This window comes from Ictalurus furcatus, chromosome 26, assembly GCF_023375685.1.
Source record: "Ictalurus furcatus strain D&B chromosome 26, Billie_1.0, whole genome shotgun sequence".
Taxonomy (NCBI): domain Eukaryota; kingdom Metazoa; phylum Chordata; class Actinopteri; order Siluriformes; family Ictaluridae; genus Ictalurus; species Ictalurus furcatus.
In genome coordinates, this window is record NC_071280.1 from 15,735,468 (window position 1) to 15,754,140 (window position 18,673).

General features: G+C 38.7%; 1 protein-coding gene across 1 annotated transcript; it reads left to right on the top strand.

Moving 5' to 3' along the window:
• Window positions 1-1,004: 1,004 nt before the first annotated feature.
• nsun3 (NOP2/Sun RNA methyltransferase 3) lies at window positions 1,005-8,248 on the top strand. The gene is made up of 6 exons (XM_053616083.1): window positions 1,005-1,268; window positions 1,374-1,489; window positions 2,648-2,991; window positions 3,442-3,596; window positions 6,807-6,928; window positions 7,247-8,248. The coding sequence occupies exons 1-6, from the start codon at window positions 1,140-1,142 to the stop codon at window positions 7,512-7,514; spliced, it is 1,134 nt and encodes a 377-aa protein (XP_053472058.1). The 5' UTR covers window positions 1,005-1,139; the 3' UTR covers window positions 7,515-8,248.
• The last annotated feature ends 10,425 nt before the right edge of the window (window positions 8,249-18,673 follow it).

An 18,673-nucleotide genomic window follows, 5' to 3' on the forward strand; every position in this document is an offset into this window, starting at 1 on the left:
TATAGTAGTGTTACCACAACAAATGACCACATCACTGCAATTTACTACAGTATCTTTACTATAGTATGGTTCAAAAACACTATAGTATTTACTACAGGAATTCTACTACATTTTCATTAAAGTTACTTTAAAATTCTATAGTTTTTGTATTCTATGTTTTTTTCATGTGGGTTGTTTCAAATGTCAGCTTTTGAATCATTAATTTTTTGTGTTTTAGAGCATTTCTGATTAAACTATTACATCAAATTAGAATTGAATGTGCATTAACTTACTCTATACTCCTCATGGCCACATGTCCATACAGTAACTGAAATCGTATTGTATCGTAGCAGATTCAGTAGTATCATCAAATATCGAATCGCTGCTTTATGAAATATCGTATTGTAGCAGATTCAGTAGTATCATCAAATATTGAATCGCTGCTTTATGAAATATCGTATCGTAGCAGATTCAGTAGTATCATCAAATATTGAATCGCTGCTTTATGAAATATCGTATCGTAGCAGATTCAGTCATACCATCAAATATTGAATCGTTGCATTAAGAAATTGTATCGTATCATAGCAGACTCAGTATCATCAAATATCGAATGGTTGCTTTATGAAATATCGTATCGTAGCAGATTCAGTAGTATCATCAAATATCGAATCGTTGCTTTATGAAATTGTATCGTATCCTACGGCAGGGGTTCCCAAACTTTTCCAGGGCAAGGCCCCCCAAATGGCATTAACATTTGACCGAGGCCCCCCTTTTGCAAGATGTCTTTAATACACATTAAAAATACAGACTTCTGAATATATCCCCTTTTTTAAAAATTTTTTTTTATTAATAATTACCTCTTCCATCTTTACATTACATTAGGAACTGTTTGTGTGTGTGTGTGTGTGTGTGTGTGGTTGTCTGAGAGTGAGAATCATGTATTTATTTATTTTTCACACCAAATTATTGAGGCCCCTCGGGCGCCCTCTGGCGGCCATCACTTTGAAAACCACTGTCTACGAAACCACTCATAATGAGCAAAAACAAAAAAAACAAAAAAAAAAAAAAACGGCGGAACGGATAATGATGTTCCGCGTTTCTGACGGTAACATTAAGCAGACGGACCTGGTGTTTCACTATCGGTCGATAATGCGTTGTCAATGTTGTCGTTAAAATGTTTGTCCAAAACAACTGTATCCACAGCATGCAGTTCTATGAGAAGTGGACGCCTCAGCACTGTCCATGTCTCCGGCGAGCCGAACCGAATCCGGCGAGGACTTCACACCGGGGTTAGTTTCGGTTTAAACTCGGCTTTAAAGCCAGCAGGTCACATGTAGCGGTCTTTTTGCTTGCACTGTGAAGAGTTTTCACCTCGCTTAACGGTTTTATTCCAGCTCTGCATTAAAGACGACACACACTGCAGACCTGAGAGGAGAGTGTGTGAGTCAGTGCTGGAGCATTTTAACACCCAGTACACAGAGGAGCTGGGACAAGTCTGGCTTTCTGCAAGGTGGGAAATGACCTAGAGCAGTTTACTGTCAAGACAATAAAAAGGTGGTTGTTGTTGTTGTTGTTGTTGTTGTTGTTGTTTTTCTTCCTTCCTTCTGCATGAACATTTCATACCCAGTAAGACCGCAAGAAAGAAATGGATCGGAGTATTTCCTGCACATGTAGGGAATCGGTCAAGCTACACACTTGCTACAAAGAACATCAGTGCTGTTGAAAATAATCAAAAGTTATCACATTTTAGTTGAAAACACACTCGCAGAAATAAAGCATGCTGAGGGGTATGTGTATGTGCGCACAAGTGAATTTGATCGGCATGTGAAGGTCTGCATTGCAGTGTACACATCGAATTATCGGGTTCATGCTGTTATGGGAAACTAATCAACGACAGGATGATGACAAGTCTTACCATTCCACAGTGGATGATTTTCCCCATTACAGCAAGTCCCCAAAGAGTTTAATTCCTCTTATACCACAGCAATAGGCTGTTCATTTAATTTATTCGTGAACGATCGTTTATGTTTACCCTACGTTTAGTTGCATTTAACGGTGTGGAACCTCCGTGAAACGAGTTTCGGTTACCGCTCGTGTTAGACAGTTATTCCCTCATCAAACCTGTGATTTAAAGCAAACCAACAAAATTTTTGTAACTGCTGGCTTTGAAAACACATGGACGCCTTCTGAGCAGCCAGCAGACGTGGGTATAATCTGACGCAGAGCTGATCGGCGTGCACGAACGAAGCGCCAACTAACGTACCGCTCTCGTCCCGAGACTGTGGTCCTCAGGTGCAGGGTTTTAAACACGTTCGCATGGAAGAGTGGGAAGAATTCATAACCTGGCCGACAGATAACTCCGGCGAAGGACAGGAAGTGAGGAATTATATCAACGTGACCTTTTAAGACGGCAAAATATGTACGAAGGGAAGGCCTACAGGACGTACACATGGTCAGAGGAGTGAGCGAAAGAGTAACACACACACACACACACACACACACACACGGACACATAAAGATACAGGAAGGTCTAACACTAATGAAGAAGCGACACATAAAGATACAGGAAGGTCTAACACTAATGAAGTAGCTAATATCTAATAAGAATGTCGGAGAATGTAAGGAGTGTAAGATCTCCCCGTTTGATTTGATTTTATTTTGTGTTTAGAGAGGTCCTGCTGAATCCTCACTGTTGGCAGTATGGCGTCCTACTGAATCGCTTCAGCGAGCATCTGGATATCAAGGCAGTCTTAAAATCGCTCGGATACCACAGCCTTCTCTCTCAACCAGATTCTCCTAAAGCCCGGGCTTTTCAGTGTCTAATCCATAAAGATGCCGTGCGTCTGCCCACACAGAGACATCGGGAGGGCTGGCTGAAGCAGTACTACCTGCTGAACGCTGCGTCCCTGCTGCCTGTGCTGGCTCTGTCCGTGAGGGACGGAGAGAGCGTGTTGGATCTGTGCTCCGCTCCGGGAGGGAAAGCCCTGGCCATACTGCAAATGGCAAACCCGGGTATGACCCTGTCTTCTTTATCGTTAGTGTCATATATATATATATATATATATATATATAAGGAAGGAAACATGACAGACAGGGTGTGCTGTTAGAGGAAAATAATCAGCCACTTGGTGGTATGACGCCACTTGAGTTGATTACTTCCCGTGAACAGCATGTCCTCTAGGGTCTTTTTTTCCCCCTCTTATACTACAGCAGTTTGCCAACACTGACCATTTATTTTTTATTTATATATTAAAGAATAAAGCATTAAAACTGTGCAGCGTCGTCTTCAGTTACTGGCACTTAAATGCATTTTTTCCTCATAACTGCATTTTATTTTAGGGTCCTTATTAATATTTTCTTTCGTTCAAGTGCCGTCGGTTTTTATGAGCACTGTGAACACCCACAGTTTAAGGCGTAGGAACGGGGATGCTGGTGCTCATGTCGTGATCATGTGACTCACAGGGCTGCTGCATTGTAATGAAGTGGATAAAAGCAGGTACGAGTGGCTGGTGAAGACTCTCGAGTCGTACGTCCCCCGTGCACTCAGAGACACCCTCGCTGTGACCAATGAGGACGGCAGGGACATCGCGAGCAAGAAGCCAGAGATGTTCGACAAGGTATGAGGGCCATGTACAATTTTTACAAATGTTAGAGGATAGCTGGGATATTTCAGAGGCGCCAAAATTTATGGTTTAGCCGTAGCATTTGCGACTTTGACCTCTTGCCATGCCTGAAAAAAGAAAAAGAAAAGCTTTTCAGCTTTTTCAGCCAGCAGAAAAGACTAGTCACTGAAGACTAAGGCCATTAAAGATGAATGATGAATGTTAACCGAGTCATTATTCCCATCGTCTCGCTCTTGTTGAAGCGATACAGATTTTTCGGTGGTTTCTATGAAAAATTGTTTCATACCCTCTTCAAAGCCAAGCCGTACTTTTCTGCTGCTCAGCTCCACCTGACCAGTCTGGCTTTCTTGAAAGCAATCAAACATTTACCTGATCTCTGCGTTTTCCTTCACACCGAAGCAGAGCTGGCAGTGGTGAAATCTGCCCACACACACATTTTCTCTCACACAGAGACACTCTGGAGATCCCCAACCAGTCTTCAGGAGAAACGCACCAATCATACCGAGTGTAGGCGCTTTACACAGCCTGCTGACTCAGCCTTTTACTCTAACGGCTTAATGGGTTGTGTTTCTTAAAGCAGGGTCCACAATTTTATTATTAGAATTCTGAATGGCATAACAGTGGTGGAGATCACTATGTATCTATATAACTACTTTCAACTACTTTAAAGGTAATATACAGTGCCCTCCACTAATATTGGCACCTTTGGTAAATATGGCCGAGGAATATAGCTGTGATGCGTGGAAAAAGGTTGTTGAGCTTCACAAAACGGGATGTGGGTATAAGAAAATAGCACAAGCATTGAAAATGCCCATTTCCACCATCAGGGCAATAATGAAGAAGTTCCAGTCAACTGGAAATGTTATGAATCGACCTGGAATTGGACGCGTGTCTATATCGTCTCAACGCACTGTGAAGAGGACGGTTCGAGTGGATAAAAAATCTCCAAGGATCACAGCTGGAGAATTGCAGAAGTTAGTTGTGTCTTGGGGTCAGAAAGTCTCCAAAACTACAATCTGAAGTCACCTACATCACCACAAGTTGTTTGGAAGGGTTTCAAGAAAAAAGCCTCTACTCTCATCCAAAAACAAACTCGAGCGTCTTCAGTTTGCCTGACACTACTGGAACTTCAAATGGGATCGGGTTCTATGGTCAGATGAAACCAAAATAGAGCTTTTTGGTAATAAACACCAGAGGTGGTTTTGGTGCACACAGAGAGGTAGCCATATGGAAAAGTCCCTCATGCCCACGGTTAAATATGGAGGTGGATCTTTGGCGGCTCACCAGCGTGGACCTCGAAAATGTGAAGGATCTGGAGAGATTCTGTATGGAGGAACGGTCTCAGATCCCTTGCCCTGTATTCTCCAACCTCATCAGGTATTATAGGAGAAGACTCAGAGCTGTTATCTTGGCAAAGGGCGGTAGCACAAAGTATTGACTAAATGGGTGCCAATAATTGTTGAACACCTATTTTTACCAAAGTTGTTGTTGTTGTTTTTTTCTTGATAAACCTGTGTTGTGTTTGCAATTGTTTGAGATCCATGAGAGCAGAGCATTTTTGTGTTTTTTTGTTTTGTTTTTTTTTTCTTTTTAAACAAAAGATCAAAAAGTTAAACAATAAAGACAATTTTTCACAGCCTTCTTTGCTCATATTTACCAAGTGTGCCAATATTAGTGGAGGGCACTGTATGTAAGTCAGTCAGTAAGTAAAACCCATATGCAAAGTAAGTAAAGTACAAAAATTGCTTAAGTTGGGTAAGTAACTAACTTAGTTAAGCTAAGTTAAGTCGATAAGTAAGAAGGTAAAATCTTCTTTACCTAGAAGCTAGAAATGTGATATGGTGTAGTGCACAGCTTTATCCACTAGGTGGAAGCGTTGCCATTTTGGGTGAAGTGTCATCCATCCACTGTGAAACATTGGGCCATTTTCATCAGTCACTGTGACAAAAGCCAGGGAGTGAAGCAGAATTACCTTTACCTGTCAGAATCAGAGTCTGTTCCGCAGCCTGCCTGTAAGATTTATCTCAGGATGACTCCGAGACGTACGACAGGAACCATTTGAACAGAACTATGATTTCATACTAGTGATGTGTTTCATCATGGCTTTTTTCCACTCTGGAGCATCATCTGTTAGCATCCTGCACTCTGGAGGTCTTTGCCTTCAGAGTGGCCCTCTAGTGTTTAATTTCGTAGGCAATAGAGCTGTGACCGAGTGGAATTATGGGGGAATAAAGCTGGCATGCAGGAGGTCTCTGTTCATCAAGACACTTGCAGTGAGCTGACTCTAATGAGGAGCGAAAACCTTAATCTCTGAGAGGAGCTTAGCTGGAACAAGTGGACAGCGAGAGAGAGAGAGAGAGAGAGAGAGTGTGCATGCTCATGTGTTTTTATATCTTATAGGGGACCAAATATTCAGAAGGATTGGAATATCAGTTTTGACTTTGGCTGGTCCCCATGAGAAAAACCTTTATTTTGATTTATTATTTAAAAAAATGACTACAGCTTTTATTTAAAAAAAAATAAATAAATAACAAAAAACTAAGAGCATAAATGTTTCTGAGGTTAAGGTCGGGGTTAGATTTATGTGTAGTATAGCATTAATTAGCTGCATTTATAATTATGTTAGGGGAAAGTCCTCACAAGGAGTGTGTGTGTGTGTGTGTGTGTGTGTGTAGAAGAAAAGAAAAAACAAAAGTGGTCATGCTGTTTTAAATATTGAAGCCTAATTAAGAAATGGATACACACTATTTTTCAGTGCATCTTTATTGTAAAAAAAAAAAAAGTATGTGTTTATTTAACTTTCTTTTGTTTCCTTTCTCTCTACCTTTTTTTTTTTTTTTTTTAAATTGCCAAACTCGACTATAACTCAGGTGTGTCCTCCATCTGCTAATTTCAGATGTTCTCTTTCTTTCAACTCTCTCATGAGTGGTGTGCGTTTGTCATTTTCAGCTGTGTGTGTGTGTGTGTGTGTGTGTGTGTGTGCGTGTGTGTGTGTGTGAGTGAGTGTTTCCTTTCGGGTATTAGAGTAGCAGAGGCTCACATCCTCCGTTTCCCTTCACAGCATGCTGCCTCTCGACTCCCGTCGCTATTCCCATCAGGTGCATGGAATATTTCCCCCCTCATTTTCCTCTTGCTAATATTCACACATGTTCCCTGGTGTGTGTGTGTGTGTGTGTGTGTGTGTGTGTTTGTCCCTTGTGTCAGGTGCTAGTAGATGCCCCATGCTCCAACGATCGCAGTTGGCTGTTTAGCGGCGGAGCCCAGCAGGGGGCGCTGTGGCTGAGAGAGCGAGATAAACTACCTCAGCTGCAAAAGGAGCTTCTCTGGTGATCATCTTGGACATCTCTTAACTCGCGTCCATTTCTGTTCTGCACAAAATATGCTAACACTTCACTTATAGGTTCATAGAGTACCTAAACACTCACTGTTAGAATAAACATAACACGTCATAGGACCGACTTACAATATATACATGACTCTAACAACTGTCATGACACTGCTATAGGTTTTCATAAGACTGTTATGAATTATGCAGCTAGACGTTGTATATGAGGCTGTTGGCTTGTTGACCTTCAAGATAATAATGATGACCTTTCAGTCAACAACATGCCTATTATCAGATATTTCTCACGTGTGTGTTTCAGTTCGGCCTTGGCAGCGGTGCGTCCCGGAGGATTCGTGGTTTACTCCACCTGCACCTTTTCCCGTGCTGAGAACCAGTCAGTCGTGGAGGCACTTCTTTCCACCTCCCAGGGGGTGGAGCTTGTGGAGCTGGAGGAGGATCTGATTGGCTCTCTCTCTGGTCATTTTAAATTCGCCCACCTCCAACCTCCTCTGGGTCATTTGGTGGTGCCGGAACAGGGACGAACGTGGGGACCCATGTATGTGTGCAGATTGAGGAGAAGCTCCTGAACAGCCACGTTCTCACAGCGTGCACCGGACTTTCATGTTTATCTACCTCCGTTAAAGAACGTTAGACCACAGCGCTGTTGAATTCTCGAATCTGATTGGTCAGAAAGTGTGGATTGGGATTGTATAACAGCAGCTCCGGCAGTGATGCCGGCCGTAATGTTTATTTAACGTTTTATGGAAGGAGTGAGCGTCAGTGCTTTGTAACAGTCAGGTTAAAGCTTTAAATACTAGTCTCTAACTGTAAATGGATAAAAAAAATGTGATTATCTTGCTATAATAGCATTCGGCAAAGGGTTTTATTCCTTACCTGGTGCCAGTTTGTTTAAACATGTGGTTCTATTTATTATATTTAAGTTGAAGTGATCAGGCATGGACTGAATAAAAATCTTTAGTACCTTGAGAATACGATGTTTAAATGAGATTTTTGAACTTTAAAGTGGATTTTCTGATTTTATTTTTTCTTTAAACGACTGTATCATTACATTTGTATCATTGTTGAGGCCATATCGGCCATGTTTTAGTAGATTTTTCATCTCTTCATGTGTTTTTAGCTCCACATGTCAGGGTACGCATGGCATTATGATGGCTTCTAAAAAAAAACAAAAAAAACCTGTAATAAATAAATAAATAAATAAAACAGCAATGGCTTTGAAATATCTATTCTTTGGTAACTAACCGGTAAATAAGTTCACTTAAGGTTCGGTAATAAACTATTTATAAGCAGTGTAGTTTGTTAATTGTTAATGATTTTATGATCAATTCATTACTAATTATGGTAGAAAGCTTAATGTATTAATATATAGTTTTGTTTTGTTTGTTTTTTTTTAAATAAAAGGAATTAAAAAAAATTAAATCCACAGTTTTATTATTTAATGATATTTTATTTATTTTTACTATACTGTTAAATAATTTCTTAGAACAATGGCACTTCTAGGAAAGATGGATTGATGTATGAGCTAATGTTAATATACTGAGTAATATATTAATGAATATTTATATAGTTTATTGATGCACTACACATGACTGGATATTAACTAAATATTATCTTCAGATGCAGTGGTCTGAGCAGGGTCAAACCATGAACTGGCGACGGGGTCTTGGGTGCCCAAGGCTTATCAACGTACAAGGGAAAGGAAGGCTGTCCCGTCTGGTCCGAAATCACGGAATATTTTACTGGTTGTTACTGGAGGAGTGTGTCACAACACACAGTGAATCGTACTCTACTGTGTATGGAGCTGTTTAGCTGCAGACTGGTCAAAGTACCCAGGCTAACTTCTGTCTGCCGTCAAAAGCGCCTACGATGGGCACAGGAGTGTTGGAAATGGACCTTGTAGCAATGACAGAAGGTCGATGACGGACCGCCACACTGCACACATTGTTTGGGAGTGGTCTGAGGAACTTGAGGTGTTGCATTGGCCTCCAAATTCCCCGGATTTCAATTTAATCGAGCATCTGTGGGTGCTGGAACAACAAGTCTGATCCACGGCGGTTCCACTTCGCAAATTACAGGACTTAAAGGATCTGCTGCTAAGATCTTGGTGCCAGATACCTCAGCACACCTTCAGAGGTCTTGTAGAGTCCCATGCCTTGGTGGGTCGGAGTTGTTTTGCCTGCACGTGGACGACCAACAGCATATTAGCCTGGTCTTTCTCCTCACAAACACTCTACCATCAGATCCATCCAAGTTAAACTGGATCTGAAAATAAGACCACCGAAGCTGTGTTCTGTGTATGTTCTTTTGCAAATTTGATTTCTTGACGCGCATGAATGGTTTCCCTCCGTAACCAGGCTCGTAGATTGTACTGTTTTGAATAGTTTGTGCTCTGGTTATATCTGCTGAATCTTGTTAAATTCTGAAGCAATCCTTGCTGCTGTTTCTTACCTGTTTTTCTTGATTCTACTCACAGTTATCCGGCCCGGTCTGCTGGTGGTCTTTCTGGCTTTGCCTGTACCTTGTCTGTTTTCATTCACAAGTCCTTCGTCTTTGCAAGTTTTGCTGATCTGGTGAATAGATTGGCCTTCTTTGTTCAGAGATCAAGCTAGAACGTTTCTCAAAACGTACTTCCTTCTCCTGAGACATTTTTGCGATAAATTTTAACCAGCTGGTCCCAGGGTAATTTATAGTAGATGTATGTAGTCCAATATCTTGAATTTCTTACAGGTTCCCCTAGCAGACTAACCGCATGGCGTAGTTCATCACATACTCTTAAATAATAATAATAATCTTAAATACTTGTTTTTTTTTTTTTTTGGACTCATTTTGAACAGTATATGTTTTGCTAAATATTTTGCTTGAAGAATTTGCTTGTGGTAGCTTTCTTTTAAAAAAAATAAATAAAAAAAAAAGCCACTTAGTTTGAGATGTTTTCTAATGCATTTCTAAGTGTGGCGTAAGTTTCCAAATACTTATTCGAGCCACTGTGAGAGGAGACGTTAGGAGCAAGTTGAGCTCTCCTGCTGCACTCAAATTACAATAAAGGTAGGATTTCTGCTAAAAGAAAACTGAAACTATCCCATCTGATACTAAAACTGCACGTGTCTGCTCTCTTCTAACTGATAAAATAATCAGAATCAGATTCCGAACTGTCTTTAAAAAAAAAAAAGAAAAAAAATTTTTAGCCTGAGTTGGGCATGGACATTATATTAAAATATAAATAAATAATGTTTTAATCAGAAATGACAAATACACAGCTGGGTGTCAGCAAAAGAGTGTTAGTAATACATACGTCACTGTGTTGTTGTTTTTTTTTTTTTGGGTTTTTAGGACCGGTGATGAGTCTTTAACAATAAAACTTGTGCACTTCGAGTTGCTGAAAAAGGTGAGTCAAAGCATGGCGAGTTCTTTGTACCACGATAAAGACTCAGAACACACGCTATCATAGGTTCATTGTTTAACTATTTTATCTGAATTGTGGCACAGATGTTACTCGGGTGGTGAAAACATACAGAAAAATAAAACTTAAGTAAAAGTAGAGGTAGGGTATTGTGCCAGACGTTTACCTCAGATAAATGAGAAGTGAGTCATTTAGGTAAACTATACTCGAGTCATTTACATGTAAATGAACTCTAGCAATTAAAAGTAAAAAAAAATCCTGAGAAATTTACACTTAATGTGTTAACTGAATTTAGAAATCAGGATTTTGTTCTTCCTCATTTTACCTCCATGTTTTTTCTCACATTTGTAACTATCTGGTTATTCAATTCAAGAAAAGAAAGAAAAAGATGAAGTTGTGTAAGACAGTGGTAAATTATTGTTCATTTACAGTGGTTTCACCAGCATTATACTGTATATACACATACACAAGTCAGTTAGGACTCAATGGTTAAAACTACTGAAAGGTCAAATCCCAGCAGTATGAAAATCAATTGTACTGTATACAATCACCTTCTTTACGAATAGTCTGAGAGCTTGTTGTGAAATCTTGCGTGGCGCAACTGTCCAGGGTTGATCAGCTGCGCTTCCGTGAACTTTCCACCTACATATTATTGAATCATTATTGAGAGGGATGTTTAAGGTCCTTGCTCAATGTTACAGCTGTAGCTTTTTCCATTCAAGTGTTGTTTAATAACGTCGTCCTCGGGAACATTAGAAAGCGCCTTCACCTTCGCCATGATTGCTACTTGTATTGTAAACTCTTCCCAATCGGTAGCAATGTTTGGACATGTTGATTTCTTATGATCGTGAAATTCATGTGTTTGTAAGTGTGGCTTAAGTGTCCAAATTCTTTTTTGGCACCACTGTGCATCTAATTGACATTAAACACATGCTAATCTATAAAGGTGTTTTAACAGTGAGCCAATAAAATAAGCACGGTTAGAACTACAGTTATCTGAGATCCATGGAAAGAAGTAAATCAAGAGGGTGGGGGGATTAATTGGGTGAAGCTGAGTTAAAGCTGGATTATACTTGCTTTTAACTATCAATTAAAGGCACTACGGAAATAAATGAAAGAATCAGGCGTGTTTTACTGCTCATATTAAATTATGTAATAACCTCGAAAAGCATGTAATGATGTACAAGCCTGTCCAAGGCTGTGCAATTTTTTAAATTTTTTTTTTATAGAAATAATCATATCTAGGAATAGCATGTGGTTTGGAGTACATTTAAACAATACACACAGAATAACACTCTTTTTTTTCTCTCTCTCTCTCTCTCTCTCAAACTTTTGAGGAACCATGGAGAAAAGTTGGCTGGAAAAGTTATGCATTATAAATTAAGCATGATGTTAAAGTTCGCCACTGTGTCTTTGTTGCATAAATGCAATTAGGTAGAGTTGGTGGGGGGGGGGGGGTTTCATTTGAAACTGTTTTGTGAAAGTACAGTCTCGCGCGTTGATCAGATATAGTGCGGAATTAAAATGTGAAATTATTTAGTATTGTGGGAGCACGGTGGCTTAGTGGTTAGCACGTTCGAATCACAACCCCAGGATCATGGGTTCGATTCCCACCGTGGCCCTGTGTGTGCGGAGTTTGCATGTTCTCCCCGTGCTGCGGGGGTTTCCTCCGGGTACTCCGGTTTCCTCCCCCAGTCCAAAGACATGCATGGTAGGCTGATTGGCATGTCCAAAGTATCCGTAGTGTATGAATGTGTGTGTGATTGTGCCCTGTGATGTATTGGCACCCTGTCCAGGGTGTACCCCGCTTTGTGCCCGATGCTCCCTGGGATAGGCTCCAGGTTCCCCGTGACCCTGAAAAGGATAAGCGGTATAGTAGATGGATGGATGGATGGATGGATGTCTTATTTGATAGCACTTCGTAATAGCTGTAGACATTGTAACAAAGCAGCTTTACAAAAAAATCCAGACGCTGATTTAAATCACTGCCAACAGCGGTGAGGAAAACTACCAAACAGTACTGCGTTAAAAGAACTGAATAAGAGCAAACACAAACGCTATATCACAAATGTATTAACTCTAAATTACCCCTAGGTGTGAATGACCTTGACCAAGATAAATGAGTTACTGAAAGTGAGAGTGTATGACCAGAACAATGTCGCAGTGTGAGATTGCTTAGGGATGATTATGATATTACGTACTGTACTGTGCAAAAAGTCGTAGGCACACTATTACATTTTGTTATAGATATTTGTTTTATGAATTCTGCATTATTGAGTCAGTATAAAAACATTTTAGAAAGAAAAGAAAAGAAAAGAAAGCAACATATTACATAAGAGACCACAAGTCTCCAGACGAGCTGCGGCTGCTTCTGCAAGATACTCAGTAAAACTTCCCAGCTATTTTCCTTCTAAAACTGCACACATTGTACCTGAGACTATTATTTAAATAAATAAATAAATAAATAAATAAATAAATAAATAAATAAATAAACAGACACAAAGGATCGTCACACCAAATATTGAATTTGTTCATTTTATTACTGTTTACTTGAAGCAGTGCATAGGTGCAAATCATTCCCCATCACCTGCTTATTCTCTAAAAGTTTTCTTTCCTTCTGATTACACCCCCCCCAACCCCGCCTCCACCCCGCCCCAAACCACCACAGCCGTCCAAGTTCACTCCCTTTGAATTGACTAAAATTTAAAGCACAACAGATAACAGGGCTTTGGGATTTTTCATTCGGTGGAGCAACTGAAGCAGGCCATGGGGTAGCACTGGAGTGTGAGGCCCACCCTGTTGCTGCCTAAACACTCTTTTTCAACGATGATTTGCTCCTGGATGCTCCTCTCTCGGCACTACTTGGGATAAAACGGTCCCCAGTTCTCAGATGTATTAGTCTCCGGAACAAAGGGAAGAGAGAAGCAAAGAGAACGCAGGAGCGTGAAATTCCTGAAGGGAACTCCTAGGAGGGGGGGGGGTCAGGTTTAAAAATATAAAGCGTTAAAATTTAACATATGCCATGCACTTGTGCACTGTTCATCACAAAACAACAAGACGAGTAGGAGTGTGTGTGGGAGTGTGTGAGTGTGAGAGAGGCAGCCAGCGCATGTCTGCATGAATTTTTGTGGGGACATCTTTCGCCTTTCCATTTGCTGCAAGCGCTTGCCCTTTTGAATCACTGAGCAGTTTGCTCGGGCAAGAAATGAATTGCCGTCTTTCAGTCTCGGGAGTAGGAGACGTGTGTGTGTGTGTGTGTGAGAGAGAGAGAGAATGTGAAAAACACACCAGGTTTGCTACTGGTGTTAGAAATGGGTCCTGGCTGGTAAAAAAGATGCTAAAATAGCAACTGACATTTACTCTACTGTGTTTTAATAATGCCACTTCTCCCACCTGCGATGAATCCAGACATTTGACTGCGCTTCATGGAGTGTGAGTTTGAATGCCTAGGGAGGAAAGATGTCTAATCTCATTCTCACCTTAACCCAATCTTTGGGCAATCTCCTGTACCTACACGGTCTGTTGATATAAATGAAGTGTTATTTAACTGCCTGTCTATGAGTAAACGTATTATATAAATACAACCGTCTAAGTAGGTGTAAAACACCATATACTGCAGGTGGTATTGTGTAATTGTATATTTTACACACACATATACATACATATATATATATATATATATATATATAATTACACTGTATGTATAGATAGAGATAATTCCTTTGGTGCCCTCTAATAAAACAGTAGATGAAATTATACTTTAAAACTCCAGGATGATGAAGCGTGAGACCTTCCATTAGAGACAGTCTAATATCAGTCTAATAATAACTATGATACTACTTCATGTAAGTGTTCAAGACGTTCCACGTGCAAATTTATTAAGAGCCACTAAGATAACAGTCCTTAATTTATATATATATATATATATTTGCTATTCATCAATCCTTGTACGTCGACACAGGCAGTGCTGGGATTTGAACTCGTGACCTTCTGATCACTAATCCACCAGCTACATAACATTACCACGTGTTATATCAACACAGTATATCGACTTATGTTGCACACTGGACATAAAAACAAAACCAATAGGGAGGGTCGAGGGGCGAGGTTAGGCGTAGGGATAGCAGATGTATTAGTGATAGGATAACTTAAACAAATAATAATAATAATAATAATTCTGTCATTTTAAAGAATTTTATATATTTATTTTTAAACTCCCGAAGCACCCTCTGTAATTTCCAGTAGCTTTCCAATAACAATTTCCAATAAACTACACGCATTGCTCCAATGAGAGTCTAAAAATCCTACAGGACAAACTGAAATTCCAGTAAGATTTTTTTGACAAGGGCCTTGTCAACAGTTACAATTAAAGTAAAGTTCAGAACGACGTGTCATAGTTTTTATCCGTTTATAGTCACGCGTAATGATGTGGAACCTTCGCAAACAAGTTCACTTACAATATAACCGTTCTAACCGGTCATTTCCTTACGAGCCGCTTTATTTTTCTCTCTTTTGAAGATAATAAGACAAAAACAAGCCCAAACCTTGTCATGTTACGGAGAAACCAGAAAGTCCTTAAACGTACTGAAAGTTACTTCAGAAACCATTTTAGACCAAGCGATGTAAATATAAAACTGTGGCTTGCCTTGCATCTAGAGCTGCATGACTTTTTTTTTTTTAAATCACTGCTTAACACTGTCGATGATCCTTTAACAAGCCTTGTATTGTATTAATATGTGGCCCCCATTCACATGCTGGTTCTGTTCCTGCATGTCCCGACCCGTCACACTACTGCCTGCCAAACACTGCGATGTTAATAACGTGTTAAAGCAACACGTTACGTCTCGCTCGGATTCACGCCTAGTTAAGCCTAAGCGCTTACGGGTGACTGGGTATCAGTGGCTCTGTGGGATCATTATTCAATCAGTCTGTGCTCTTATCTGCCTCTGCACAGCACATTCTTACATAATGCAGATGTATACAAACACTCTGGCTGGGAAATATCACGACTTATGCGCACGAGGGCCGAGTCTGCGTGTGCACTTGACCTGTTACGGGTCTGGTTCAGGTGGAAATGGATCACCTGGGATTTTTCTTAATGGTTCTTAAAGCTGAGTTGAGGCAGCAGAGTGCGCAGCGTGGGCAGTGCAATGTATCTGACTGCTAATATACAGTAATTCTCTGCTAATACTCAAAGGGTGATATGTTAACATAAGGTCATACAAACATCCCACACTGTGTTTGATTTGATTTGAGCTTTTAGTCACTGCATTTCAAGTTAAACAATCTCTGCTTTATATACACTACATGATTCAACATGTTGGCTGCTCTGTAATCTAAATATTTTTGGAAACCAGCTTCAGGCAGTTTTTTTTTTTTTTTCCAAACTGAAACTATAAAAGATGTGATGACAGAAACTAAAAAGGTGAATTACGTATTTATTTACATTCAAATTTCTACATCTTGCATTTTTTGGGGGCTAAATCTATGTAAGTTTTATATCAAAAAGTTTACTGCATGGTGTTGCCATATGGTAATAATTCATTTATCTACAATGTTTTGATAGGCAATGATACAAAACTACTATTTTCCTACATAACTGAAAAAGGGGGCTTTAACATTGACATAACAACAACAACAACAACAACAACAACAACATAAGGAAACCATTTCACGTCACCAGGAAGGTCATGCAGTTTTCTGCAATCACATGGATGGTGACGATCAACATGGGAGGGCTCTCAAAATTGTATTAATTTTTCAATATTTAGACAAACTACTTAAAACAAAACATTTAGACAGTATCTGAGATAAGTTCATGTTTATTTTTTGTCATTTAAACAAGTTTATATAATTTGAGTATTCTGTTAAATGATAAAATGTCATTGTTGCCATATGGAAACATTGTGTGATGATGGAACTGTGGTAGGTGAATTCATGAACTGAAACAGGCCTACGTAGCAAAAAAAAAAAAAAAAAAAAAAAAAAGACACTAGGCTTCTCTAATATTATATTTAATTTTTTCCACACAGAAGTAAGAAAAACTGTTGTAATTTCAGATATTTTGCAATTGAACCTTATTTTATCAATTGTACGTTTCAAGAGAAAGAATTCAGGATTCAAGAGAAAAAAAATGAAAAAGATGTTTAGATCTAAATTTTGTATTTTGAGTGAGTAAATCAATCCACCTACTTTTTACAACTGCAATTCCTTTCTAGAAGATATAACTTTTACATGTTTACTAGGTGGCAAAAAAAAAACCCCTCTGCGTCCTATAGTCTGGAAAATGCAGTAATTGGACTCATATTTTTTATTTTTTTTTAACTAATTCAAGTAATAAAAATCCATAAAACCATTTTTTTGGTTTTAAAGTAAATGTAATAATTCATGCAGTCAGTAGAGAGTTAAAAATTCTCTCTCAACTGTGGGGGGAAAAAAATCCTAGCTACATTTTGTATTTATTAGTCAGTATGTATTGTTTCTGATTGTTATTAGCATGTACAGTATAGCGAATGTTTGTCATTATATTATATAGTTGTTTTTAGGGTTGCTTTAGTAAGTGTTTTCTCAGATTTCTTGGATCCTTGCTGCAGTTTGTATTGATCTATCTAGTTTAGATTGTGATATCTAGTTCATAGCGTTTAAAATGAGCTTATTATGCGGATATATTATTAGATTATTAAACTGGCTAATGCTTGAGAAGTTAGGGAAGTACAGTAGCTGTCGTTAGTTCGCTTTTGATGCACTAATTTTATCATCAGTAACCCGAAGACTTTAAGGCGTTTGAGATTTTTATTTGTGATTTCCTCTTGTATTTTTAACTTTCGTACGTCAATTAAATTGAACTTGAACAATACCAAAGTATTTTAAGAATTTGTACATTTCCCAGCTTGGTTTTAATCTTTAACTCTTAACTTCTTTAACTCTTTTTTTTAATTTTGACAAACGTTATATAGTTAAGATTCTGTATACTGTAAAACATTCCAGGTGGTTAAACTTACAAACGAAAGTTGAAAGTTACAGCTTTAAAAGTTGAAAGTTACTTTTAAAGTTGAAATTTAAAAAAAAAAAAAAAAAATTTATAAGCTTGAATTCAATATCCAAAACTTGTCATGACAAGTGAAGTTCACATAACTTAATGCTGCAGTCATGTTTTACAGTGATCTTTAACTTTTAACTTGAATAATGTATTTGAATATTTACTTTAACATGGAGCAAAGTATTTTAAGAGTTTGAACCTTTGTAAGTGCTGTTTAGTAAGTTGAATAAAGAATCTGTACTTCAAAGTATTCATTTTAGATGAATATTTGCAATTTTACTTGAGTAAAAAATTCATGAATTTCTTATCTTTATTGCCATATATATATATATATATATATATATATTTTTTTTTTTTTCAAAGTATAGCACTAATTACTTACTGTAAAAGAGACAGTTGTTTATTGGAGGCTTGCAATTTATGGAAACATTCATTTCTGGTCACTGGGACGGTTATTAATTCTGTAAATTAACCATACACCCAGTAATCCCACAGTAATGTGCGTCTGACTGGTTATAAGCATCCATTTTTACTCGAGTTCTTTAGAGTGATTAAATACGAGGGGAGTAAAAAGCCTCATTGGATTCTTTATACCTATTACATTGCTCAGAACTCATTACCAAATAGAGACCCTTCATCCTTTAAATATTATTTTAATCGGTAAGTCTGTGCTACACTGCCTTGCTTTCAAGGTTACGTATTCATTTCCTGTCAGCTTGATTCCGAGTGTCGCTTTATTTCGAAGGCTTGTTTCTTTTGTCTCCTGTTTTTGTCTTTTACTCACAGAGACTGCATACAGAACTGACATTTTCTACGTGATATTTAGCCGTGAATCAAAGCTAGGCTAAAAAAAACCAAAACAAAACAAAACAAAAAAAGCCCCAAATCCACTGTATATTGAGAAATGTTCTACATTTTTAAAAGGAGGTCCTGACTTCCTTGTTTTTTGCCGATGTTTGGACCGCTTGGGTCTCTTTTCTTCTGCTTGTTGTGTGTTTGTTGCTTAAAATAAAAGATGGTGTGAAGAAATCCATAATCTTTTGTGTGAAACCAGACTATGAAGCTAGATAGTTTGGCTGTGCTTGGGTATGTCTCTGAGGTAATCCTCATCCTAAAGCTCTCCAGGCCATAGCTGTTTCTCCAGGCAACAGAAACTACTTATACCGCAGTCCAAAGAGAAATAGCAGATCTATAATTCATGAAGGGCATAGACCATAGACTTGGGTAGTGAGAACGACTGATTTATCCATTTACGAAATGTCCGCATGAGCGCTGCTCTAATAGGG

What these genes read in the sequence shown, in the direction of transcription:
- nsun3 (XM_053616083.1), top strand. Translation starts at nt 1,140, where the DNA reads ATGTTGTCGTTAAAATGTTTGTCCAAAACAACTGTATCCACAGCATGC. An exon ending in GGCGAGGACTTCACACCGGG is followed by an intron (nt 1,269 to 1,373) that starts GTTAGTTTCGGT and finishes GTTTTATTCCAG; the next exon opens with CTCTGCATTAAAGACGACAC. An exon ending in ACTGCAAATGGCAAACCCGG is followed by an intron (nt 2,992 to 3,441) that starts GTATGACCCTGT and finishes TGTGACTCACAG; the next exon opens with GGCTGCTGCATTGTAATGAA.